General features: G+C 39.5%; 3 protein-coding genes, 1 long non-coding RNA gene and 2 other non-coding genes across 6 annotated transcripts in view; 3 read left to right on the forward strand and 3 right to left on the reverse strand.

Annotated features, from left to right (window-relative positions):
* LOC113669481 (uncharacterized) overlaps positions 1-7,355 on the forward strand; it is a 22,826-nt gene extending 15,471 nt beyond the window's left edge. The window contains exons 18-29 of the mRNA XM_089190435.1: positions 168-224; positions 529-884; positions 1,277-1,469; positions 2,005-2,040; positions 2,559-2,645; positions 2,985-3,242; positions 3,453-3,530; positions 3,868-4,043; positions 4,421-4,802; positions 5,291-5,317; positions 5,721-6,236; positions 6,547-7,355. Of these exons, the coding sequence (XP_089046561.1) occupies positions 168-224; positions 529-884; positions 1,277-1,469; positions 2,005-2,040; positions 2,559-2,645; positions 2,985-3,242; positions 3,453-3,530; positions 3,868-4,043; positions 4,421-4,802; positions 5,291-5,317; positions 5,721-6,236; positions 6,547-7,199 (2,819 nt within the window). The 3' untranslated portion in view covers positions 7,200-7,355. The remainder of the gene's footprint in view (positions 1-167; positions 225-528; positions 885-1,276; positions 1,470-2,004; positions 2,041-2,558; positions 2,646-2,984; positions 3,243-3,452; positions 3,531-3,867; positions 4,044-4,420; positions 4,803-5,290; positions 5,318-5,720; positions 6,237-6,546) is intronic.
* LOC149036925 (uncharacterized) overlaps positions 1-9,680 on the reverse strand; it is a 13,528-nt gene extending 3,848 nt beyond the window's left edge. Inside the window, exon 1 of the long non-coding RNA XR_016181926.1 lies at positions 9,426-9,680. This is a non-coding gene — a long non-coding RNA (uncharacterized LOC149036925). The remainder of the gene's footprint in view (positions 1-9,425) is intronic.
* LOC113669480 (organic cation transporter protein) lies at positions 7,350-14,695 on the forward strand. The gene is made up of 9 exons (XM_089190451.1): positions 7,350-9,064; positions 9,921-10,067; positions 10,532-10,812; positions 11,609-11,848; positions 12,154-12,288; positions 12,390-12,475; positions 12,973-13,081; positions 13,402-13,474; positions 13,879-14,695. Exons 1-9 carry the CDS (start codon positions 8,753-8,755, stop codon positions 14,113-14,115), a joined length of 1,620 nt encoding a protein of 539 aa, XP_089046577.1. The 5' UTR covers positions 7,350-8,752; the 3' UTR covers positions 14,116-14,695.
* Positions 14,696-14,779: 84 nt separating this feature from the next.
* LOC113669517 (uncharacterized) lies at positions 14,780-20,970 on the forward strand. The gene is made up of 10 exons (XM_089190444.1): positions 14,780-15,042; positions 15,376-15,537; positions 16,355-16,435; positions 16,642-16,878; positions 17,204-17,377; positions 17,526-17,696; positions 18,146-18,307; positions 18,388-18,546; positions 19,198-19,350; positions 19,758-20,970. The coding sequence occupies exons 2-10, from the start codon at positions 15,414-15,416 to the stop codon at positions 20,261-20,263; spliced, it is 1,767 nt and encodes a 588-aa protein (XP_089046570.1). The 5' UTR covers positions 14,780-15,042; positions 15,376-15,413; the 3' UTR covers positions 20,264-20,970.
* Positions 17,929-18,001, reverse strand: Trnak-cuu (transfer RNA lysine (anticodon CUU)). Its single transcript has one exon. It is a non-coding gene; the product is annotated as a tRNA-Lys (tRNA).
* Trnak-cuu (transfer RNA lysine (anticodon CUU)) lies at positions 18,772-18,844 on the reverse strand. The gene has a single exon. It is a non-coding gene; the product is annotated as a tRNA-Lys (tRNA).
* Positions 20,971-24,396: the final 3,426 nt, after the last annotated feature.

A 24,396-nucleotide genomic window follows, 5' to 3' on the forward strand; every position in this document is an offset into this window, starting at 1 on the left:
ATAGTTCAGGAACCATGTGAGATTAAATAGAGTAAAATCAGCAAGAATTTCTTTATCGTCATAGACAGGCGGGGGTATGAACTCTTTGATTGTGGAGATGTATTTCACTCATAGGTGGCGAGTTAGAAGGCTATGTCAAATGGACTCCTAAATTTTTATCCCTACAGCATCCTCAGGCACTGTTACGGGTCCTGCACGACCTCCGGCTCCCAGCTCAGGCACAAGTAAGTACAGCGTCATCAACAAAACCATAAGATCACATGGGAGGATAGTTAAACTTTAACCTACGAATACAACACATTTGTGACATGTACTGGAGACTTAACGCCTAGAGATTACTCATTCGTCAGTGAAATTTAGAGAAGGAAGTAAAGTTAACATGGTAAATCGTTCTGTAGATGTGGTGCGATATCACTCTTTACAATCTCAGGCCACATAGCATCCTAATTTAACTTAATATCACTTCATCATATCGCCACTGTATCATATATCAAAGCCTTTTAACATTATTTTTCATTCCATCCTAAGAGTGCCAAGCCAAAGTAGATATAGCTTTCTTGTTGGACGGCTCTGGAAGTATTGGGAAAGGAAATTTCAAAAAGTGTTTGAGATTCCTCAGAAACTTTGTTCAATCCTTCAACATCGCAGAAGATGGTTCACATGTAGGAGTGGTACTTTTTTCGAGCACAGCCGAGGTGGTGTTCAATTTCGAGAAATATTTTGATTCAAATTCAATAATAGACGCTATTGACAAGATTCCGTATCCGTCAAAAAGCACATACACTGGAATAGGCCTTGATCTAGTGCGAACTGGACTGTTTGAAATCAGTGAAAGGCAGGGAGTCAGGGATGTCCTTATTGTTATGACTGATGGAGCATCTCAGGTCAGAATTTTTGATAATAAAATTGTATCTAAAGTAATTATGTTTCTGAACATGCAACCCCCCCCCAAAAAAAAAAAGAAAAAGAAAAATACCAGTAAACATCTTGAAAACAACGAATACTAATTTTATGTAAGTCAATAGTGAGATGCTTCACGATAGCCAGCTTGTCCTTAAAGCTACTTAAGTTGTCTTCGAGTAACATTCCTTTTTGATAAAGAAATATCTTATTCGTTTGTCATAAGATTTAGAATAATCTGACCCCTTCACAAGAACTCAAGCCTAACGTAAAGAATCTTTTCTTTTTGGAGCTTTTTGTTCTCGTTCTCTTTGTTTTTATGTTCACTGGTTTGAACCATGAAACAGATCAATAAGTCTGTCAATTGAACAAACAGGACTATGTGGACGAACCCTCTAAGAAGCTCCGAGACATGGGAGTAACGATCTTTTGTTTTGGAGTTGGAACCCGGTACGACAAGGACCAGTTAGACGCCATGGCAACCGACCCAGATGCTACACATGTTATAACAGGCGATTTTGATGATTTGGATCAGATACTCCCGAAAATTAAAAAGATGGCATGCGACGGTAAGTGAGAAACTCGTCTCGTAAAATTTCCTTAAACCGGCTATAAGTGTCCTTAAATTGGCTTTACATCCTCGAAGTATTTTCGATTTAGGTGGCTAATAACAGTTGACAAGGCCGTTAGTCTCAAAAAAATATCAGATTTAAAAATCTGTCAGTTAGGGCATTATGTGTATCCTATTTACTGGATAAATTAGCACATCAACGACATAACCACTCACTTTCCTTGATTTTGTTTGAGGAGGAGCTAAGGAAGGTCTCAGTGCTGCCTTAAATCGCATTCAGTTTAAGTTTTCAAGTGGTATCAGTCATAAATAAAGCAAAATGAAGTGATGAGACTCATTTAAATATCAATATTTCTCAACGTTTCTCAACATTTTTCAAGCATCTTATCCTTAGATATTTTCATGCTTTTTATCTGACATGAAAAATATTTCTTAATATTATAATCACTTCTCAAGTAGTAACGAGTGAGAGCCCTACGTCACAGTAAGTACATGATAGATAAGGATTGATTATAAAATTTGTCCTCTTGCAGGAGCGGGAGGATCGTTAACACAAAATCCATCGAAAGGTATTGCCTCAGTTTGATCACAGAGAATACCCCACGCAAGTTACTTCAATTCGTTTATTAAAGACGTATAACTCGCAGTCTTATCGCCTCCTCTTGTTAGACTTTAGGTCGATCATAATTTTCCCATATGTCAAGCATAGCTAAGCGTTATAAAAAAATTTGGTCTCGTTTGTAACGTCAACTCACAAGATTGTCCACGCATTTTCACCATGTTCTATATCCCTATATATAGGAAAGGGTATGGAAATTAGATATTGTTAAATGAAATACATTTTCATAAGGGTTTGCATGACGAACACCTTTTTGTTCGTAAGAACAAACTAATATCAAAAGCAAAATTTGAGTCTGCATGTGCGATTAGCTATTATGTCTTTGCTTTATCTGATAAAAGAGTCAGCAGTCCTTATCTAACAGTCGCTGATTGCCCCGCAATTGCAAGTACTCAAACTTGCGAAGACAGTTTGTAGCGTTCTTTTTGAAAGTGAAAGTGATTCTTATTCATCATGGTTCACGTGTAGGCATAACTGGCGGGTCAGGCATACGAGGATCTGGTGTGATTACAAGCGGAGGAAGCAGCTCAGCGGGGGGCGGTAGCTCCTCACAAGGTATGAGAGAATTCCTCCGAATAAAGCAGTAATATTTTAGCAGAATGCCATCCCACAATTGCTTGGAAATGATTGCAATTAAAACTTCTAGCTGCCTTCGATCATTCCCTTACTACCATCGGAACTTTTTTTTTCCTGCCATTAATGATTAATGCATAATTGTTAGTGCTCAAAAAATCTCTGATGATGTTCAACATGTAATAGTCCCAGTGAGTGCATTCCTGAGAAGGACTGTCGTCGGTATATGGTGACTGACGTTTCAATAAACTGAGCGTCATCATCAGAGTCATAATATATTAATCATAAACGGATGAGGTTTTTTTTAATGAACGTCGATAGGTGTCGGGATCACGAGTGGATCGAGCACAGGAGGAGCCGGTATGATTACAGGTGGGGGAAGTAGCTCTGCTGGAGGAGGCATCTCTACTGGAGGAGGCATCTCTACTGGAGGAGGCATCTCTATTGGAGGAGGCATCTCTACTGGAGGAGGTGGCTCTACAGGAGGAGGTAGCTCTATTGGAGGAGGCATCTCTACTGGAGGAAGTGGCTCTACAGGAGGAGGTAGCTCTACTAGAGGAGGCAGCTCTACAGGAGGAGGTACGGGGCCCCTTAAGTATTGATAAAGGTCATACCCTTGCCGACGGTTGCTGTATCTGGGATCTGGCTTATTTAGTGGGCCTCTCTCTTACTACTGTCAAGTATTCTATAGTTGTAAATACCCAAACTGCATGACACCGACTGAGGTGTGTCATGTTCTGATCATATGCTGAGAGTGATTCTTTGTTTCAACCTTTCTGGACACGGAAGGTGTAGGTATAACTGGCGGGTCCAGCACAGGAGGATCAGCTGTGATTACAGGTGGAGGAAGCAGCTCATCTAGAGGAGGTAGTCCGTCGCAAGATATTCAGACTGTTATCATCGATGACAATTTTTCCGAAACCAGTCAGTTCTATTTTAGTTTATTTCAATTTTATTTTAGATGGTAGCCCTTCAAAAATTATACTCAGGGCTTCAATTAAAACCAAGTGGTAGTTCCCGAGGAAATTTCGCAGTTAAATTCGGAAGCAGACAAAAAATGAAAATGCCCTCTTTGTTCATGATAGATGAGCAGAGAAAAATCGCTCAAAAACGCTGAGAACTAATAAGCCTCTCTTTCTACAGCATCCCAGTGACTTATGACGCAAGCAAACATCAAAATCATACTTTCTTTCTCTTTTTGTAGAATGTAACGCAAAGGCTGACCTTGCTTTCATTATCGATGGATCAGGAAGCATAGAAAGAAACGGGCAAGGAACGTTTCAAAATATCCTGAATTTTGTCAAAGATCTTACCAGACGTTTTGCTGTCTCTAGTGAAGGAACACATGTTGGCGTCATTGTTTTTGACGATAACGCGAAGGTAGAATCTTTCCATCGTCATGGGTTTCTTTTAAATCCCTGCAAATTGTTTTATATTTTTTTGTTTCAAATCTGATTTGCACGAAGCCATCCATCCGATTCTACTGGAAGAAAATACCAGAGAATAATAATTTTACCAGTTCATGTATTTCTTGAACAATCAAAGCGGTTGCAAAACACTTTACAGTAACTTTCAAAACAGACAGGCTCCGAGGCCAAAAACATGGCAACCTTAGCTTTTCACATATTACGCGTATATTTTTGGAACGAACCTTAGAAAGGTCTGCGTCACTGGTCAGAAAGAGAGATTGTATTTTTACAAGTGTGGTATGGTATTATACAATGCTAACACTGCTTAGATTGAACTGTTGTTGGCAGGTTGTGTCAGGATTCGACCAGCATTACACCCAATCAGAGGTGATTTCAGCAATTGATGGAATCCAGTATCCAGGCGGTGGAACAATGATTGGGAAAGCTCTCTTGAAAGCTAAGAATGCTCTCTTTGATGCCAGCGCACGTCCTGGTGTTCCTAATATAGCTTGTCTTTTGGCTGGCAGCAAGTCAACAGATAGATTTTCTGCTCCTGCTCAGGAGCTCAGAGACTCAGGAGTCACAGTCATTACCATAGGAATGGGTAATAGATACTGTAGTAGACAGCTAGGGAATATAGCTACCGACCCAAATTCACGGCACATGTTCAAAGCGGAGTTTGATGCGCTGGGATCCCTGGTGGGTTCCGTCGTAGACACTTGTTGTAAAGGTGAGTCTTTGGCTTAGTTTGATCAACATTTTTTTCAGTAACTGTTTTAAGAAGATATTCGCATAAATACGTCTTCAGCTTAAAGTCAATCTTTGCATAAACACCTTCTCATGTTAATGCTAGGACTTCGACTGAGCGTTAAAACAGTGTCTATTTGGTGTATTATTTGTCAACATCAACCTAACCGCAGTCTATAAAGTTTCAGATGTTCAAGCTGATTTCGGCCATTCTTTATCATAGCCAAGATTTTTCGATAATTGGGCTGTTTAGCTAAAAAGGTAGCCTTGCTAGAAACCAAAGCTTTCGCTACATTCAAGGAATCGAACATGAGTTACGAAAAGATTTGCTTAAGCATTTGTTTTCTTTGTGACTTGTATTTTGGATTTTTCTCAAATCAACAAGTTATTCTCTCGTATACCTTCGTCTTATATTACATTATTATAAATATAACATTATTATAAATAATGATTTATAATTTAATCCATCAGCGGCAGGAGGAACAGTTCAGGCCTCACGTAAGTTTAAGTAGAACATAGTTATGGTTTCTGCATAAACATAAATAGCCGACATATTTCCTGTCTTTGAACGTTAAGATACAACGTCTTTCAGTTGCACTGACTTCCCTATACCGCCATTTCTTATCTCCCTCAGTGTATTCTCCTGATATTTAAAGTATGATATCTAATAAATTGTCTTTATTCTATAAAGCAAACTTCGTGTTGCGACGGCGAAAAGAAAAAACGTTATAAAACACGACCCCATCAAAGATTCTCAGTTGGCTTGAAATTTTTTAGTGTGTATGAAGTGTGTCTTTGTTGCTGCATGGAGAAACAAATTCAGTTAGCAAGTATGGGAAATATAAGACGGACATATGCTTCTATTTTTCCCCTTTTCCATGAACCTTCATGGAAACGGTAGGCAGAGGGAGCATTTCGACTGGAGGCGGTGGCTACTCACAAGGAGTAACAGGTGGATCAAGCACAGGAGGCTCCAGTGAAAGGGGAAGCTCCTCACAAGGTGTAACTGTTGGATCAACCACAGGAGGATCCAGTGTGATTACAGGTGGAGGGAGCAGCTTTACTGGAGGAGGAAGCACATTAAAAGTTGGCGGGACTTCCTCGAGCGCTGGAAGTAGCAGTTCTAGTTCGGGAGGAAGCTCCTCAATGTCAATTAAAGGTAGAAGTAGCGGTTCTATTGTAGGCGGTAGCTCCCCGATATCAATGAAAGGTGGAGGTAGCAGTTCTAATTCAGGAAGTAGTTCTTCTAGAATAATAACCGCGAAAGGTGGAAGCTCAAGCTCGGGAAGCAAAGTTATCTCAAGTGGAAAGAAGACGGTAAAGATCAGAAAAGTTGTTCTGACGCCGAAGCAAGGCACAGATGTGTGGGGTACGGAAGATAATCTTGTTAAAGATGTTATTTCCGGTAACACTTCAGGTAAGTTTTTTATATCAGAGAAAGTATTTTAAAGATTTTGAGGTACTAAAATGAAAGGTTCACCTTGACAAGAAAGCTTAAGATACGAGATCAAAACTCATTGCTACGCCTTAAACTTTATTTGTTAATCATTCATATAGTTGTGACCCTAGCTCAGTGAGTGATGGCTTTTTGACAGCCTACCTAGTTAAAACTTTGGTAACTAAGCCGTGATAGTAATCAAAACATTCTGGCACTTGGAGTTTTCCCTTCTAGCTGCTTTAGCATGTTACACTTGAATCATACTCTTTATCTGTCTCGTATACTTTAGCTAACGTCCGACCAGTTGCGCTGTTCCCTTTGAACGAGAGGTACGAGGCAACAGATGTGATTGGCGGAAACCTTGCTGGCGTGAAAAGCTACGTCACAACTGCTCAAGGGCCTTATAATAAAGAAGGTGGCTCTCTGTCATTTCTTGGAGCACCAGACAGTTTTATCGAGTTCCCAAACAATGGTAAACTGGATACAAAGGATTCATTGACAATACTGGCCTGGATATTCCCTGAAAAGGCGGGACCCATCTTTAACTTTAAGAGGGACGGGTGGGGAACAAATCTTTGGTTAGCAAAACCGAGAAAACTGTTTGCTCACTTTGTAGACAGAGAAAATCAAAAATCCATACAGCCATTGAAAAGCACTAAGATTGCACCAAATCGATGGAATTTTATCGGTGCAACATATGATCAAATAACGGGAAATGCTGGCCTGTGGATTAATGGAAAGTTCGAAGATTTTAAGCACATAGGCCGTATTAGACTGGCTACTAACTATCCAATCAGAATGGGAGCTCGAGTCGGAGATAAAAGAAACTATCGCGGACGCATCGCCTGTTTACAAATTTATGATAGAGCTCTTACTTCAAAGCAGATTGATGATGCAATTAATCATTGCAAAATTTATACCAGGCAACAGAAAAAAAATTAAGTTATCAAATAACCCTAAAAGCCCCTCGTGCGCTATTACTGAAAAACATGAGCTAAAATCCCTGTATAAGTTAGACACAGTCTATGGCATTTTAGGTCATCTCATCATCTTCAATATAATCACACAATAAACGAACCACTGATATCTATAGAGAAATTGAAGTCTAACGTCCTCACCAAAGCCTATACAAGTTAAACACTAGTCAGTTACTTCGAATCTCAAGGGACAGGAGAAATATAACAAGTCAGAGCTAAGAGCCTAAAGGCCGTGAGGCTAACTACCACAAACGACACATGACACCCTGTGATGGGTATGTAAAGTTTCAGACTTATGGTTTGATCAAATGTCACTCCTATCGAATCTTCCCTGATATCCTTATTCAAGAAACAATCGTTTATCAGTGAAGGAAATATTTTGCTAAATAAAACAATACAGTCGAGAAGAGCGGCCTACATAACCCTATGACCCCTGAGAGTGACTAGGACCCAGTTTCTCCTTACATTATCACCCCTGAATCACATATTAGGGTCAAAAGAATAAAGGAAATGATCACCAACTAAAGAAGCTCTTGAGTGTTAAAAATATTTCTCCTTGTCAGCTTAGAAGATGTATGGAGAACAGCTTGGGGAATATGGATACTGATGTCAGTCAGGGTGTAAAGAGTTAAGTGATGAACCTGACGTTGCACGTCGACAGATTCGACGTGATTAACAATCATATTCGCGTAAGTTGGCTTATACCCAGGGGGTAACAGACTTTCATTTCTCGTTGTAGACGGCAAAGTGAGGATAAGAGGGCTTTTTGTTAGTTGATACTTTGTTAATGCATATTGGAGAAGAAAATTCGATTAACATAAAGTATCATGTTGACGATCTTTTGAGAATGACCGGAGGTTTTGGTCAATATCAACTGGCTCTGTTTGCTTTCGTTTGTTTGGTTTCATTTCCCACCGGCGCTCAGCTTTCCATCCCAGTATTCTATGCTATCTCGCCTTCTTTTATTTTACAAATAAATAGGCCAAGTTCAACCTTAAACAGAATTGATCCTATAATAGGAAGGGAGACTTTCTTAAACTACAGAAACTCATAGTCTGACCGAATGTCACTCTGCAAGCTAGCGTGATGTGTAATGAGTAGTTGTGTCACGCAGTCTTCTTTCCCATAGAGGGTGTTGATCTCCATAAATAAGAAAGAAAGAAGTTGCCTTTGAAACATAATTTACTAGACCGTGTAAAATGATGTTGAGTAAGGATTTCGAGGTAAACCCGCTACAGTTGGATGTGAACCACAGTCTTTCTCCAGAGCAGCCGCAGTCGTCTTCAAAGAGGTTGTTTGGTCCCGTCACGCAGCTCTTCTGTTCCTTGCGTTGTGTGACGGGACTAACGGCCCAGGCCAGCCGAGCTTATTGCGTGACCTGGGTACTGTTTACATTTGGCAAGTCACGTCACTAACACATGATGACTGCTTCAATATCTGCCACTTTCTCGCCATAGTTATTGCGTTCATATACATTCTTTTAGATCCCAGGGTGCAGACACCATTCCTTTGAACGAAATGGAAATGGATGAAGTAGAAAATCCCGAGGAATCAACAGAGAATCGATCTACGAAGGAAATCAAAATCCACGAGTTCGATGACCTTCTCAAAATAACCGGTGGTTTCGGTCGCTATCAAATGGTTCTCTATGCTTTTATGTGTCTGGTTTCTATTCCTACTGGCGCTCAACTCTTAATTCAGGTATTTTACGGCGCTTCGCCTCCCTTCGTCTGTGTTTCGACGTCGAGAAATGAAACATGTGCCTCTGGTTGCTGTTCAAGTTGCCATGAGTATGAATTCCGTGGCCCTTTTACCAGCGCTGTCTCTCAAGTAAGAAATTGTAATGTTTATGCATGTTTTGTTTACCGAAGATTGCCGAGAAGTAACTTTACTTGATTTAGCTCCATGACTTTGAGTATTTGCGGTATTTACGAGGAAGTGTTCATGAATTTGCGTCGAAGTGTTTTTAATGATTCTCTAGTAAATAAACCTTTTCGTGGCATTATCAACCTTTGACGTGGATCAGTTAGCGAGAATCCCTCGACACTGTACGGACTAGTTACATAAAATGAGTAAAAATTACCGAATTTGAGAACGATATGTTGAGAACTAACGACTATATAACTCTGAAAAGTCGGAAAGCTTCACAACTCGAACCAACATTTGTTTAGGTAGGGAACACAAACCTCACCTTCACGTGTGTGGACATTCGCAAAATTTCGCCACGTGGCCCTTTTTCCATCGGTTCTCGACAAATTGCTCTCAAACTTGGCCATATTGCTGATTTCATGGCGCAATTTGCGCCAGTGTCGATGAATTGCTTTAAACTGATCCATAGCGATGGTTGAAAAAAATCAAGTTATGCGTGTTACCTTACGTAATCTGCGACGTAATTTACAATAGGTTAGAAACGAGGCTAATTTCAGCATGAAAGGTTCCTGTGAGGTCCTAACAACATCAGTACAAATGTCAACCGACTGTTCATATTGAAGCCAAATTCCTTTGCTGTAACGCTTATTTTTATATTTGTATTTGTAAAAGACAGCAAAGTTCAGGCGAAGTGCTATTGAGACTGGCAGGTAGAGAACTCAAAATGCTTGTAGTGCACTCAAGATAACTGTGGTATGAAAACAAAAGGCCTCAGTTTTTTTTCTTCTCTTATATGTCATGTTTGTTATATTTTCAGTGGAATCTAATCTGCGACCGCCGACACCTGAAAGCCATGACTCAAGCTGTTTTTATGGCTGGTCTCTTCGTTGGTGCAATCACATTTGGTAGCATCTCGGATCACTTTGGAAGGAAGTTCTCATTCTTCTTGAGCGTTGGAGTTCTGGTAAGTAACAGGTACAGTAAAATCTGTATCAAGGGGCACTGTCTCAAGCGGTCACCCTGTATTAAGCGATCAGCTGTCAAAGTCCCGAATTTGTTTTCCCATAATCTCTGTAATTTTCACCTCTATTAATCGTTCCCAACGGCCTGTTTTTAATTATTTTCCACCGGTATTGAACGGTTCTTGAAAGCTGGACTTTTGATACCATGATTCTCTCCCAAAGTCAAAGTAGGAAGTATTTTTTGAGCAATATTCTGTACATGGTCAATTATGGCATTGATTGGCATCGTTTATCGTTTTTTATAAAACCCTAAATCTGTGCCGGAACCTGCATTAAGCGCTCACCCCGCTATCCCCGTAGGAAGTGGAAATGCCGCTTAATACAGGTTTGATTGTAGTCGTTTTACTACAGTACGACCATTTCTATGACGATGATGACTAACTTTCATTTTTTTTCCTATTCACAGGCTACTTTCGCCTCGGCCTCCGCTGTCGCGGACTGTCTGTCGCTGTTCTCTTTGTTTCGCTTCTTTGCCGGGGCTGGGACCGTTGGTTGTTTGTTGGTGCGGTTCGTGTATTGTGTTGAAATGGTTGTCACAGCTCATCGCTCGTACATAGGCATGATCAACTTCCTATTTCTAACCGTTGGTGGATGTTTTCTCGCTTTACTTGCTTATTTAATACCAAACTGGCGTTACCTCATGCTTGCAGTGTCGTTACCAAGCTTCCTCCCCATCATCGCCTGGTGGTAGGGGACTCGTCATTATTCATTATTCATCACGGGAAGGGGGGGGGGTTGGTGTGGGGTGGGGGGGTCACAAGAACGAGAGACGAAGGTGCGGGACACACAACAGAGCGAGGCTCCAAATTAAGTGTGCCCTTAAAAAAAATACACAGATACATACTATGTAAACATTAAAACATCATAAGAAGTATAAAAATCCTATTTCCGAAAAACCATAAGAACGAATCGCTCCCACAGGTGATAAAAAGATTCAGTAGCAGCAGTTGTCAGCTAATAGAAGGATTTTGGATTTAAATTTTGTGTCACAATAACATTTACCTGATCATCCCATTAGGTTCTGTAGTTTTCTCATGATCCCCATCAATGGCGGCCATTTTCTCTATAGTCCCCCCCCTCCTTTTTTCTCTGTTAGCAACGACTAATTCCTCCTCAATTCCCCTTAAAAACCATGTGGTCTCCAAAAATCCTCCGGGCCCCCCTCCGCGCCAGGAGATATACGATGACTGGTGCCCAGGCTTTTCTCAAGGTCGATCATTTCTTTTCTGATAGTTTACGAAACAGTGATCCAGTCTAACTAGAGAGGAAGACAATTGTACAGTCTAAGAGCTTCATTTTTACTCTTATCTATTCCCTACTAAGCATTTTTTAGAATGTAATTAACTTATTTTTTTGTCGTCAGTCTGATTCGGTCTTACGAGAAATCATTTAAGTCAACTCAATGGAACAGAATTGACAATGAATTCACAAGTATGCGTCTCAAGTCCTTTTAAACGCAGTATTCATTTTCTTTGTTTTTAAGGTGGATACCTCGCTCTCCCCGGTGGCTGATCGCCAACAATCACCTTGACGAAGCTCACGAAGTGTTGATGAAATACGCTAAGTACAACCACGTGATCGTGGATTCGAAACACCTAAAACACTTGATTCAAGAAGTCAGAAAGACCGATGCAAGAAAGTTTGAAGATGAGAAATATGGAATTCTTGACACGGTGAAAACTCCAAAGTTACGAAAACGAACCCTGATAATGTTCTTTAACTGGTAAGAAATTATGAAGCAGAAGACAATGGAGGGACTTTAAATCAAAAGCAGTCTGCCTAACTCCTTGTAACTGGTATCACTATACAGTGGTTATGTGAATACAAAACGTGTTTTGACAACTGTTGCTGTTAAAGCTACAAAATGTGACTTAATTTCCTAAGACTACAGTCGTTGTTTCTTCCAAGTAAATATTCCCGTGTTAAAATGATTGAGATACGGGTGAATACCCTGCCCGAGCATTTTTACGGTGTAAACAATGGTTTTTTTTTGCATGTCATTCATGAATGTGACTCTTTGTCTTGTAGGTGCGCAAACGCGCTGGTTTTCTATGGCCTCAACTACAACATTAGGAATCTGGCTGGAAATATGTACCTGAACTTTTTTCTTCTCCTCGTGGTAGATTTTCCATCCACTGCATTATGTTGTTATTGCTTACAAAGGTACGAAAATGCCTTCCTGAATCTAAGATCACGACGTTTCGTGACTTTCCGAAGCGATGATTTATCTTCAATTGTCTTCTGATGTATTTCTTCTGACTCAGGTTTGGTCGACGTCTAACGTACTCTTCATTCATGACGCTTGCTGGGGTAGCCTGTCTGTTAGCTCTAGCAGTACCAAGTGGTAAAGGTTCGTAATAATGTTTAAATTCGTAGAACAGGGATCCACGAGTTGTCACGAAAACTGTAAGTCCATTCAGCGTAAATCACGCGAGCGATTGCTCACGCGGACAATCGATTTGGAGAGGCGCTGGCCTGATAGTTTGTGCGCTCAAGGGGCTCCGGGAACAGGAAGAAATGCTGGGAGGAGGGGTGGGGTGGGGGTTATCTACGATGGACTCCAAGGGGAGTCTCTACAATACTCCCAGATGCTCTGCGCTACAGAGACAGAGAAGGGCTTTAACAATTCCAAATATACGAGTCAGTCTCCTATGTACAGTTCTCGGTCACCTGTTTTAGAATAGTCTGATTTTGTGGATGTTTGTCTTACCCTTCCAGTTGTTTTCGAATATGTGTTAACGTGTCGATTGCGTGTATTCATCTTATTTCCAGTTTCTCCGTGAAGCCGATCACATTTAACTATTAACTTCAAAGCATTGAGGAAGTCGTGTTATTTTTTTTCCCTAGAATACCAAGTTGCTATTATCGTCCTTGTGATGTTTGCAAAATTTTTCATCATTTCCACGTTCAATTCTGTGTATCTATACACGGCGGAGCTTTATCCAACGGTGATCAGGTATGATATTTGATTCAATGATAGTTCCATTACCGAGCGCGGGTTGAATGCGAGATCATGTATAAAGTGAGTTTAGCAGAGACAACATCATGAGAAATGAGATCGGTAAACAGTGTACAGGTTATGAACACATTGGTAGGGTCACTAGTGTGGTATGCTTTTTGATAATTTCAATGTGGCATATATATTTAATGATAATACTGATTTTAATACTTACGATGGTGATAATAATGATGAAAACAATGTCGATAATGATACCCTCAGAAACAATGATGATAATGATGATGATGAGAATGATATTTACTGCTTTTCTTGTACAGAAACAATGGCGTTGGACTGTGTTCGATGATTGCCAGGATTGGTGGAATAACTGCTCCATATGTTGTTTTACTGGTAATGTTTCCTATTTTATAGTTAGACCATGAGGAATTTGATTCGTTCATTGCAGACGTAGCCTTCACCAATTTTAGTGCACGCATGCCAATTTTTGAAAATCTATTATTAGTGTATACTACTCAGGTGAATGTTGCTTTTCGCGCGCGTTGAATGGTTAGCTCAGAGATAATAGGCGGGAACTATTCTTCTCCGCGCAGTCAAAGAGACTAAATGGTGCGCTGAGTGTTATTAAAATGTCCAACCTTTTTTTTTCGGTTATAGCCAGAAAAGAGCTTATTATTTGGTTCTTGTGTGATATATACACTTAAACAATTACTCACCACACCGTCGGTAATGATATAAATAACTGTGAAGTGTAACTGAAATGTCTATTAATCAAATTTTTCGTTGTTGATTTTAAGGCTGACCTTCCAAATCTGAGAAAAACTTTCCCCTTGTTGATATTTGGAGCCTTGTCTGTGGCTGCTGGTGTAATGGCCTTCTGGCTACCAGAAACTGTGACGAGTGAAATGCCACAGACCGTGGAACAAGCGGAGGCATGGGAAGAGGATTATAAGATCTACTGCTGTCGAAAACCTAGAATCCAGTCTCCTCGCGGTGAAGTAGTGAAAGACGAAGAGGATACAGCATTAGTGTAGTTCATTGTGTAAATGGAGAAAGCTAAAGAACATCCATTTTGATGAGTTCTTGCGAATCATGTTAACGACACAAACTGTTTGCAGTCAGTGGTCTCACAAGGCCACAACACATGCATCGCATTTGTTATTCCTGTAACTCGTCACTTTTTATCGTCCTCGTGTTTACGTAGACAATTTTTTTTCTATTTTCTTACGTTTTACGTTTGATGTTAGTATCGGATGGTTATGAGAGACCCTTAATAAAATCAAGTTCACGCTTTTACAGTTAGGATAGACTGTCTTACCGAACTACATTATTGATGCAATTTGGCTATTCTCCTTACAGCTCCATGAGATTGTCTCTAAGCGTAAACTTTATTAACTTAATACAAACATATACTTAGAAGTGTTGGAGCGGAAAATTATCGGAAGTAACATGGTACCGGTCAATATCACCAGTCCACACAGGACTTATTTCACATGCACTGGTGAACATTTTTTGACTCGACATAGCAGAACACGGTTAGCTGTCAGACACTGGCGTGGTGTGATTTCCATTTTCGACTCGATTGAAATAAAACATTTTCATTTTTGTTTGAAACGACTGTTTTATGGTGAAAATTACCTCAGAATAAAGTCAGCCATTCCTTACCGCAGTACACCAGTAATCAGCGGATTACTTTTCATTTCGGGCGTGCTGCGCCTACTGAAGCTTGCCAAATCCTAAATTTGACTTTGCATTATTCACCAAACCTATTCGGGTCAACGAATTGTGATGTCAGCTCGAAGAAATTCCATATCACTTCGGACCGCAAGCGTTTTCGCAGAAGTTTTAGCCGATCTTTCTTGTTTGAAAAGATTAATTCTATCTCTAATATTTTGTTTTGACGAGTCGCTTATTGGAGGATAGGATGTGCAAGTAGACACCTGTTTTGCCACCATAAAAAGGTAATGTGTACTTCATAACAATCGACTGTACATGCTCCAAGTTAAATCTAGTAAACTAAGAATGAAAAAGTGCTGCGATATTTTGACCATATTTTACTAATCACGTAAAAACTTTGGGTTAAAATGATCTCCTGCAAACATCTAGACTTAAACTTAGCTTTCGTGAAAGGATGATTAATTTTGCGTAGTTGTCAAAAACGCCCTGCTGTCATTTCACCTGTTCGTTTTGTTTAAATATAGAAATTATTTTAACCCAGATTTAGATAAGTTTTATTTTGTGGACACCCCTGCCCTAAAGCGGAATTCACTTTGAATTTATTCCTCTTTTGATAGATGGGGAATGCAGTTTTTTGGTAGCATAGGAGCTGAAAATGCACAAGAAGAAAGCGGGGAAGTTTTTGTTTATTCCTGATAATTTGGTGGTTGTACTGTTCTTGATTGCCCTTATAAACATTGCTTCAACGGTGGATTTACGCAAATCATTACCAGGCAAGGGTAAGTGGCACTTAGTTTCCACTTAATCAAAAGTAGATGTAACACGATACCGTCAATCCAAGTGAATTTCCAGCATGAAACATTGTCCAGGTGTCTTCAAGGAATTAGTAAAGCTACCAAAACCGATTTACTCGAGAAAGGGTGGAGACGATCATAGAATGAGGTGAATAATTTTATCGATATGGCGCTCTTAATCGCCAAAACAGACAGCGTTAGGCGTTCGGAGAAAAAAGTAGAACTAAGCATTTCAACACAACAGGGAAATTAGTGAATGAGCTGGCATGTGGTTGTTCAGGTTAGTTATTGTAGGTGCAAGGCGCGCAGGGCGTGCGCAAGTTGAAATGCCACGCTCAGTTGATCAAGACCCAACTTACTACGACTTTATATATCTATTCTGATAATCCTTTCAATTCTCCTCACTGTTTGCCTGACATTTCTCATGCTTTTAGATAGTTTGGTGTTAAATCAAACGATATACCCCAGATAATATTTTTTTCTTAATACTCATTGCCTCCTGTGTAAAAATGTACTGATATTGAAGATCAATGTCATTACCTGAGCAACAACGCACCTACCCCTTCCCTAACCCAACAAAAGTCAACTGATAACAAGTTGAGGTTAATGTTGGGTTAGGGGAGGGGTAGGTGCGCAGTTTCTCAGATAATGATATCGATCCGACATTACAACGAGAAATTTTACTCCTGGGGGTGGAAGGGTTAAGCAATAGGCGTTAACGAATATGGAGACATTGCTTGATTTGCCAAAATTATTACAATAGTGCATGGTTGTGAAATGAATTGGGGTCTTAAACTTACAGAAAAAGCGCCAGACTTGGATACCATTATAGAGTCTCTTATTCCTGAGGAAAAAAGGACAGTGAAGAGGCAACAAGGCAAGGGTAAGTGATTTATCTCAGTTTGAAAGCGTTGCATTTGCTATTGTGTTCCTTGAGGGGCTTGTTAGATACTTTTTTAAGCCATGCTGGCTTATTTCAACATTCACTGGTCGTGTAATCAATTGGTCTTTCCATTCGTCCACCTTTCCCTTGATCAGTAACTATACCTAAAGCCTTTTGACAGTGTACCTAAAACATTTTTACACTAGATGTTCCAGATGACAGTGATAGCGACAATGAAGAAATAAACGAGCTCAGCCGCCTCCAAGACCCAGGAAGTCAGGACCAGCAGGTTGGTGGAGCTATCAATGAAGGCGATGCAGGAAAGATCAAGCCCACGATTGACAACTCCATGGTACCAAGTGATCAAAACCAGTCTTCCTCAGATACATTAGCAAATATAAGTGAATTTCTCAAAAGCAAGGAAGGTGAAACTACAGTTCCAGGTAACCAAGTCCAGTTCGTTTGCCATTGTTGTTCACGTGTTATACTGATTTATGAGTTTAATTAGGAATCTTTGGGGGAATTAACCTCTAAGAGTGACTAATATCTTATTTCTTCTTACAATCACCACTGAATCAAAAATTAAGGTCAATTTTTAAGGAAATGATCACCACCTCTAGAAGATCTTGATTGCTAAACAAATTCTTCCTGTCAGAGCCTTAGGAAAAGTATGAACAACAGTATGGAGATTATAAATACTGATGTTAAGGTGGAATGGTTAAAACACTTAGAAAAAGTTTGTCTTGCTTTCTCTCTGTTTTATTATAGTTGATGGCGACTTCACTCTCTGGACCACGTGGTCGTCGTGTCCTCATGCCTGTGGAAGAACTGCGCTGAGATCACGTGAGCGGTATTGCACCAATCCAGCGCCCGCAAATGGCGGGAGAAACTGCGAGGGACCGCGCTTTCAACTTAAGCTCTGTAAACTGAAGCAGTGTGCAGGTATGTAGGCATATCAACTGGGAGGCTTTCGAAATACCTTTCTCCTACATCTTTAGCTCTTCTCGCATTCAGTAGGAGGATAAATACGAACAGGATTGGATCATTTCACATTCATTCCTTATATGGTTTTCCTCTTGACACGACCTAGTTGACGGTGGCTATTCGGAATGGTCGGATTGGACTTCTTGCTCTCAGAAATGTGGACAGGGAATGAAGAGACGACGACGGTATTGTAACAACCCGACACCAGCCAACGGGGGACAGAAATGCAAAGGAGCAAGGAAGCAAGTTAAACCTTGCTATGGTAAAAAATGCCAAGGTTCGTGTTATAACTCTTTTTACACTCCTTACAATTAGAGGTAACAACTAAGATAATTTTTTTTACTAAATATAATACCAATGCACTTGTGGGAGAAACTGTGTTGATCAACTTTTTTTGGATGGAAATGAAAAGCATTGCTCTAGGATACATGTTCTAGTCATTGGATGTTGATCAGTGTTCTTCGTAACACCCTTGAACATTTTGTTTGTAAAAAAAGAAAATAATCAAGCGCCCAACGTGGGGCTCGAACCCACGACCCTGAGATTAAGAGTCTCAAGCTCTACCGACTGAGCTAGCCGGGCTGTATTCTTAAAAGATGAGTTACTAAACTGGTATTTGTCGATCGTCGCCAAAGTTTAAAGTTATGAAGTTTAGCAATTAAAAAAAAAAAAAAGGAATTTTATAGAATGGGAAAACGCATAACTATTCTGTACATCACCTTTCAGATCAAGATTCCATTGTGGATATAGACCCCCAGACAGTGTGTGGTTACAATCCATGTAGGGTGGCAAAGTGCATATTATTACCTTATGCTACATGTGTCAGTGACTTTAAATGCCGGCCGGTGTTCTTCGACTCTGAGGAGAGGAAAGTTTCGCAGTGTACAGGTAATATTTTGTTAGTTTCTTCTTTTGAGTTCAACGATGATGAAGAACTCAGCTAAATGCATTTTCTTTGTGCTCGTCAGGTGATAACTTGTACCTAAACGTGGACCCACAGGCCGTGTGTCGTTTCAATCCATGCAAATACACCACGTGTATTCAAGGCGCGGCTGCCAAGTGTGTTGTGAACACAAGATGCCATCCAGTTTTCCTTGACGCCTTTGGGAAGACCATCAAATGCAAAGGTGTGGTGGCATTTCAAGCAAGTGTCTATTTTTTTTCAGCACAGGATAATTGCTTCTATTTTGGAAGTCGCAACTCCTAAAGGCAAAAATTTTAATCGCACAATCTAGATTTCAAAAACGACGGTCCCTGATTGACCACTTCTGCTAAAATGAAGCATATTCAAAATTGTCTAATTCTTAAATATGAAAAGATTAAAAAAACATTTTATAACAAAAATTTAAATGCGCCCAACGTGGGGCTCGAACCCACGACCCTGAGATTAAGAGTCTCATGCTCTACCGACTGAGCTAGCCGGGCACAGATGTAAAACATGCAAAATTAAAATCCGCTTTATCACCGAATATTCTCCTCGTGTGATAACCGGAGGTTTGTTACTTACTCGACGTAAAACCTGAATACTCCTAAAGTACCTAACAGCTTAACTGATAGGAAATTTTTTTTTTACTTTTGTGACTCCGATTAATAGAAAATTTATCTCCAATATATCCTACACTTCAGCTGTCAAATCTACTTCATTTTCTGTAATGACTTTCACCGAGTGATACGTCAAATCTTACTTGAAAAGAAACTATAACCTATAGTCTAAGAAATCCAACATTATCCGAAAAATAACGCCGATTTTTCCATGTTGTTTGGGTGTCTACCAACAGGGGTATTCAAGGTTCCTGCCAGGTACATTTGTGGATATGACCCTTGCAGTGGAGCCGTTTGTAAAGCTGATCCCACTGCACGCTGTTTGGTAGAACACACTTGTAAAGCAATGTTCGTCAACTCGTATAATCAACGTATGGAGGGCTGTAAAGGTCAGTAAATACACCCATAGCAAAGTCTTCTCTAAAGAACTTAAGGGTGTTTAGTGACGGAGTATAATAACAATAACAGGAAAGTTGAAACTTGCTGTTGTGTTAGTTTACAAATTTTATGATACGCAGCTATGATTAGAAGACATATCCCGCCCCTGTTTTGTGAAAAAAAACGCTTTTTTTTAGCGAGTTTCTTATTGTAAGAGTTAAAAATACATTAAGAGCAGTTAACATATGTGGCCTCAATGATAGTCATTTACCTTTAAATACAAGGTAAAGTCATGTTCTTTTACGATTTTGAAAATATATCAACACTTCAACGTAAGTTGAAGTACCACCAATGTACACCATAATAACGACAAAATTCTCAACCAACAAACAACATAATAATTTTTTTTCATTTTAAGCTCGACACCATGTTGCCAAGGAAGAAGATGAAGAAGAGGAACAGGTGAACGATGACGATAACAATGATGATGACGATGGATCCCGAATCAGCAAGCTGATGAGTTCGAAACATGGCGTCGGCGTAAGCAAAGATAATAATGATGATGAGGAGGAGGAGGATGAAGATGGGATAAACTTAACCAAATTAATAGGTTCAAAGGTGAAGGTCAGGAAAAAAGGAAGCGATGACGATGAAGATGACGATGACGATGGAATCCGTATCAGTAAGCTGATGAATTCTCAGCTTAACGTCAGCGATAAAGATGATAACGATGATGATAAAGTTCAAGACAGTGAACAAGAAGCAACAGAGGAAAGTGAGACTGACGTCAGAAGTAAACTTCCGTCAAGATTTAAGCGTCCAACACGAAAAGAGATCGAGAGGCACAAGAAAAACAGATTTAAACATAGACAATTAAATTACAGTAAATCTCATCATAAACGCTGGTTAGGCAATGCAAGATAATCAGATCAGATTTGTAGTAGCTAGTGTTTTTAATTTGAATGGCGATTTGTAATTTGCGACCAAAGTTTGGTTTGCACGATGCATACTAAGTGCCATTGTCAATGCGGTTGCAATGCGCCATCTTTTTAGCCCTTCAATGACTCATGACTGGTCTCAAGATAAGCAGGAAGTTGTAGAAAAATTATCAACATGGAAACAATCACTTATAGCACGATCTGAGAACTAACATACAAAGAAAAAACTGCAAATGAGGAGCTGCTCGGGAAAAACAATAAACAGATCTGACAAATTACAGGGGAAAAAACAGGAAACAAAACCGTTTTCATTTGATCATTTAATTGTTATTATTTTAGTCTTTTATATTACCAATATTATCAACCATGAGAAGTCTTTCCCCATTTCTTTTAAAAGCAATTGCACAAGTGAAGCTCTTGTTAAAACTACACAAAAAATTGTCAAGTTTTACAGGTAGTCACGGCGTTTTAGATGATATTGGAGAGCAAAATCATGAGCGCAGCGAGAAACTGTGAAGAATCTCTCCATTTTAATGTTTACTTTGTATTTTTCACAGATTTAAGTGATGAACACTTGCATTTTACCGATCGAAAAAAAAGTGTTTGTAGATTTAATAGACCTCTACATTAGGTTAATAAATTGCATTGATAAAAAATATTTGTTAATAAAGAAGTTGTTGATAACCTTTGAAATGAGTTTATGTCTGATTCACCTCAATACACAGTTATCTTTGGCTGAAGTATTTTTTAGAACCCAGTTGTTTGAAAGTTGATTCGTGCTGCGCCCGGATAAAAAGCTCACCTTTAGTTAGTTTTCACTTCCCTCATATATTAGCGCATTTTATGATAAAATTTTGCGGGGATCTAATCAAGTGGGGGCAAAACTTAGGTAGATAATAGATAGATAGTTTATTAAGATATCCAAATTCGCAACCTCCTAAGGCTGAATTGCATGAATAATAAAAAAAAATTTAACGTTATATACACATTTATAAAATAACAATTCCATGTAATACAGCTTTAAAGAATAAGACTGCGTGAAAAAGTTCTACCGATTGGACATGGATAGAATAAATGTGTCCGTGTAACGATTTGTGTGCATTTCTGACAACGTTGACTTGAGCTGATTTCTAAAACTTTATCTGCTAACGTTCTTGGGTAGCGATAGACGATGGAGTTTACGCGCAGTATTAGAGTTTATAATACTGTTTTTTGCGCCTGTCTTTCAAAGATCTGATGTTATACGATGCTAGACTATGATGATATGAAAGGCCAATTACGGAAAGCGCGCGTTTCTGTACACACTCTAGGTCTTCGCAATGCATGGTGAAAATACCATTGAATTAGATATGGTTACCCATAACATTTCTGCTTGGGAATCAAGTTCAAGTTCTCCAGAGTTAACGGTTACAGCGTCGAACTGGTGTTTGGTTCTCTTGAAGTCAATAATCAATTGTTTGCACTTATCTTGGTTCAGCAAGTGATTGACGTTAGCAGACCACTGCTCTACTACTGTTACAGCGCATTGGATTACACTTCAATTGCCTTTGGGAACTACCTCTGCGAAACTTTTGAATTTTGAATTGAATATGGAAATTTCCTTTAATCCTGTGCTACAACACTTCATAAATTCTCAAGATAATTTACTAAGAGCTCCAATTCATTTACAAATCACGTAGTTTACGTCATATCAGAAGTATTCGGCCCACGTCCCGTAATATTTGCGTATTATAAGATGGGACAGATTGTCGGAGGTTCAACGCCAAAATTCTAAGTAAGGAACCAACTTGATCGAATTTTACAAAGCAATATCGTAAAAGTAAGGCATTTGTAACTTTTAATACATGGATATAAAAGCCTTGGGAAACAGGTGACTCAAATCAATGAAACGCATCGCTGTGCCCTATTGACTGAAACACTACCATACCATTGTCCACGATGTGTTTGGTTGGTTTCGGTCCCAGGGGCTCATTAAAGCTGCTGGTTCTTGTCACATAGCCTGACATCCATAGCATTTTAAGGATTTGAAAGTCAGCCAAGCGAAGTATCAAAAATCACTCTCTACTACGCTTACACGAAGAGGATGAACCACGAAAATGAGAGGAAAGATAGAGGCGAGTGTCTGGTTGTATTTAATGACACTGCTGTACGCAAGAATGACTTTTTGTGGAAAGGGGCACATTTCAGAAGCCGATAGCAAACATGAAGGTAATTACTGTATGGTGCATGGTAGAGGTCGTGTATTTGATGCATTTGAACTGATTTAAGTAACAAAAATGTACCACGGGGTGGTTTGTTATGGTTTGTTCATCTAAGATCGACAAATAAAAAAACAAAAAACAAAAAAACAAAAAAGCAAACAATCATTGGAAATGCGTTCAGTCTGTGTAAGTGCAGGTTCAAGTAGGCGTTTTACAAAAGTTTGGCCATAACTCGTCGCGCAAACTGACTGTTACTCTGTAATGTGAAAGGTTACTAATCTCTCGCTACTCAGATGTACTGTTGAACATGAGATACTTTTCAGCTCTCTATCAGACATAGCTAGCATTACTCCGTCTAGGTGCTGGCCTAACACCACTTAACCTGTTTCTCCCATGGTTAACTGAACGACAAATGACTCAGACAGGGCAATGAGATGTAACTAACCTCCTGCCAGTATTTTAGTCAAGCGTTAAATTCGACTGGAATGTTGAATGGTTCTCATAATTTTTTTCGCATTTGTTAGAACATTTGACAGGCTCATACAGGCAGAAGTTTTCTGAATGTCTGTCACATGGAAATCCAAGTTATCAATCAGTTGAGATTTAGTTTTTTTCCTAAGCCAACAAGTTCCTTGTTTCATTCTCAACAGCAAATATTTCCTCAGGTAAATTTAATAGAAGAAGGGATTTTGTCAGTCACTTACCGAATGTAGCTCTGAGGGGAAAACAAATCCAGTTGCAAGCTTCTTCAGATGAGAAAGTCGAAGAGATCGATGAAGCTGTGGTGCGACCAGCAACACCCGCCAAACCAGTGGCTGACTCACTCGTTGAAATTTTCGAGGAAAATTTTCCTAATAAACCTCAAGAAGGCAATTTTAATAAATCTCCCTTTGTAAACAAGAATTCTACTTTGTCTTTCGCAAAATCCAAATATCTCACGCCCAAAGTAGTATTTTTACATAGTTCTTCTGGAAAGGCGCAGGTGACTGAAAAGATACAAAAGTTTACAAATGCTCATGCATCTTCCAGCAAGTCCAGGATTATTTCGCGTGTTTCCATTCCTGGGAAACATGGACCGTTTAACAGTTCTGTTTTTTCTTGGCCCATCCGGATACCCTTTCGCGGAAATCAACTTCAGACAATTGCCTCGGCGAACCAAAGAAATCATGGAGGGATCGTTAAAGCGAACAAGGCAAATTTGATGGATAGGGCAAGGAATGGGATTAATCAAGATGAACGCGTCGTTATTTTACATAAGCCTATTATCAGCAAGGTTCTGGACAATAATTCGAGCCTTATTCGAACGCTTTCTCCTAGCAAAGGAGTTATACATAGCACGCCCATAAGTCTTCCACCTAAGAATGTTCGACCAACTGATTTTCCTGAAGACGCCTCCTCTGAAAAGACAGTAACTGACAATGAAAACATCCATGTTATCAAAGGAAGTCCCAAGAGTGTTTCGCCACCATCACAATTATTAAGCGTTAAGAAAATGTTGCCCGTTACAAGAAAGGTGGAAAATATTCAAGAGGAACCTGAAGTTTTTGATGGCTTAACTCATAAAAATATTTACAAGCAAACTAAAACAAGTCATTTTCTCACGAAAGACGGTCATGCAAGTAAAGCTCACAATGTCAGCATAGGAATCTTACCCTCAACAGCGAAAAAAGTTTCGTTTCACAAAAATCTGTCTGAAGAAGGCAAATCTCCACACGTTAATTTAAAAAGCGAGACTCACTCCAACCATCACATGAAACCCAAACTAGTACATTCCAATAATGTTTGGGCAAATGTAAAAAGTAACACAAGTTTACACTTAAAAAGTGGAACCGGCGTTGATTTGCTTAAAATTAAACCCAAGGACAAATTTCTGGTGGCTAATCATAATGTCACACGTGGTAAACATGTCTCATGGCCG

This window comes from Pocillopora damicornis, chromosome 12 (genome assembly GCF_964200805.1).
Source record: "Pocillopora damicornis chromosome 12, jaPocDami1.2, whole genome shotgun sequence".
Lineage (NCBI taxonomy): Eukaryota > Metazoa > Cnidaria > Anthozoa > Scleractinia > Pocilloporidae > Pocillopora > Pocillopora damicornis.

Bases quoted from the DNA above. Each gene is read 5' to 3' on its own strand.
- LOC113669480 (XM_089190451.1), top strand. From the start codon at position 8,753: ATGGAAATGGATGAAGTAGAAAATCCCGAGGAATCAACAGAGAATCGA. The intron at 11,849-12,153 runs GTAAGAAATTAT...TTTGTCTTGTAG, and splicing joins CTGATAATGTTCTTTAACTG to GTGCGCAAACGCGCTGGTTT. The intron at 13,475-13,878 runs GTAATGTTTCCT...GTTGATTTTAAG, and splicing joins CTCCATATGTTGTTTTACTG to GCTGACCTTCCAAATCTGAG.
- LOC113669517 (XM_089190444.1), top strand. From the start codon at position 15,414: ATGCACAAGAAGAAAGCGGGGAAGTTTTTGTTTATTCCTGATAATTTG. The intron at 16,436-16,641 runs GTAAGTGATTTA...TTTTTACACTAG, and splicing joins GAAGAGGCAACAAGGCAAGG to ATGTTCCAGATGACAGTGAT. The intron at 19,351-19,757 runs GTCAGTAAATAC...TTTCATTTTAAG, and splicing joins ACGTATGGAGGGCTGTAAAG to CTCGACACCATGTTGCCAAG.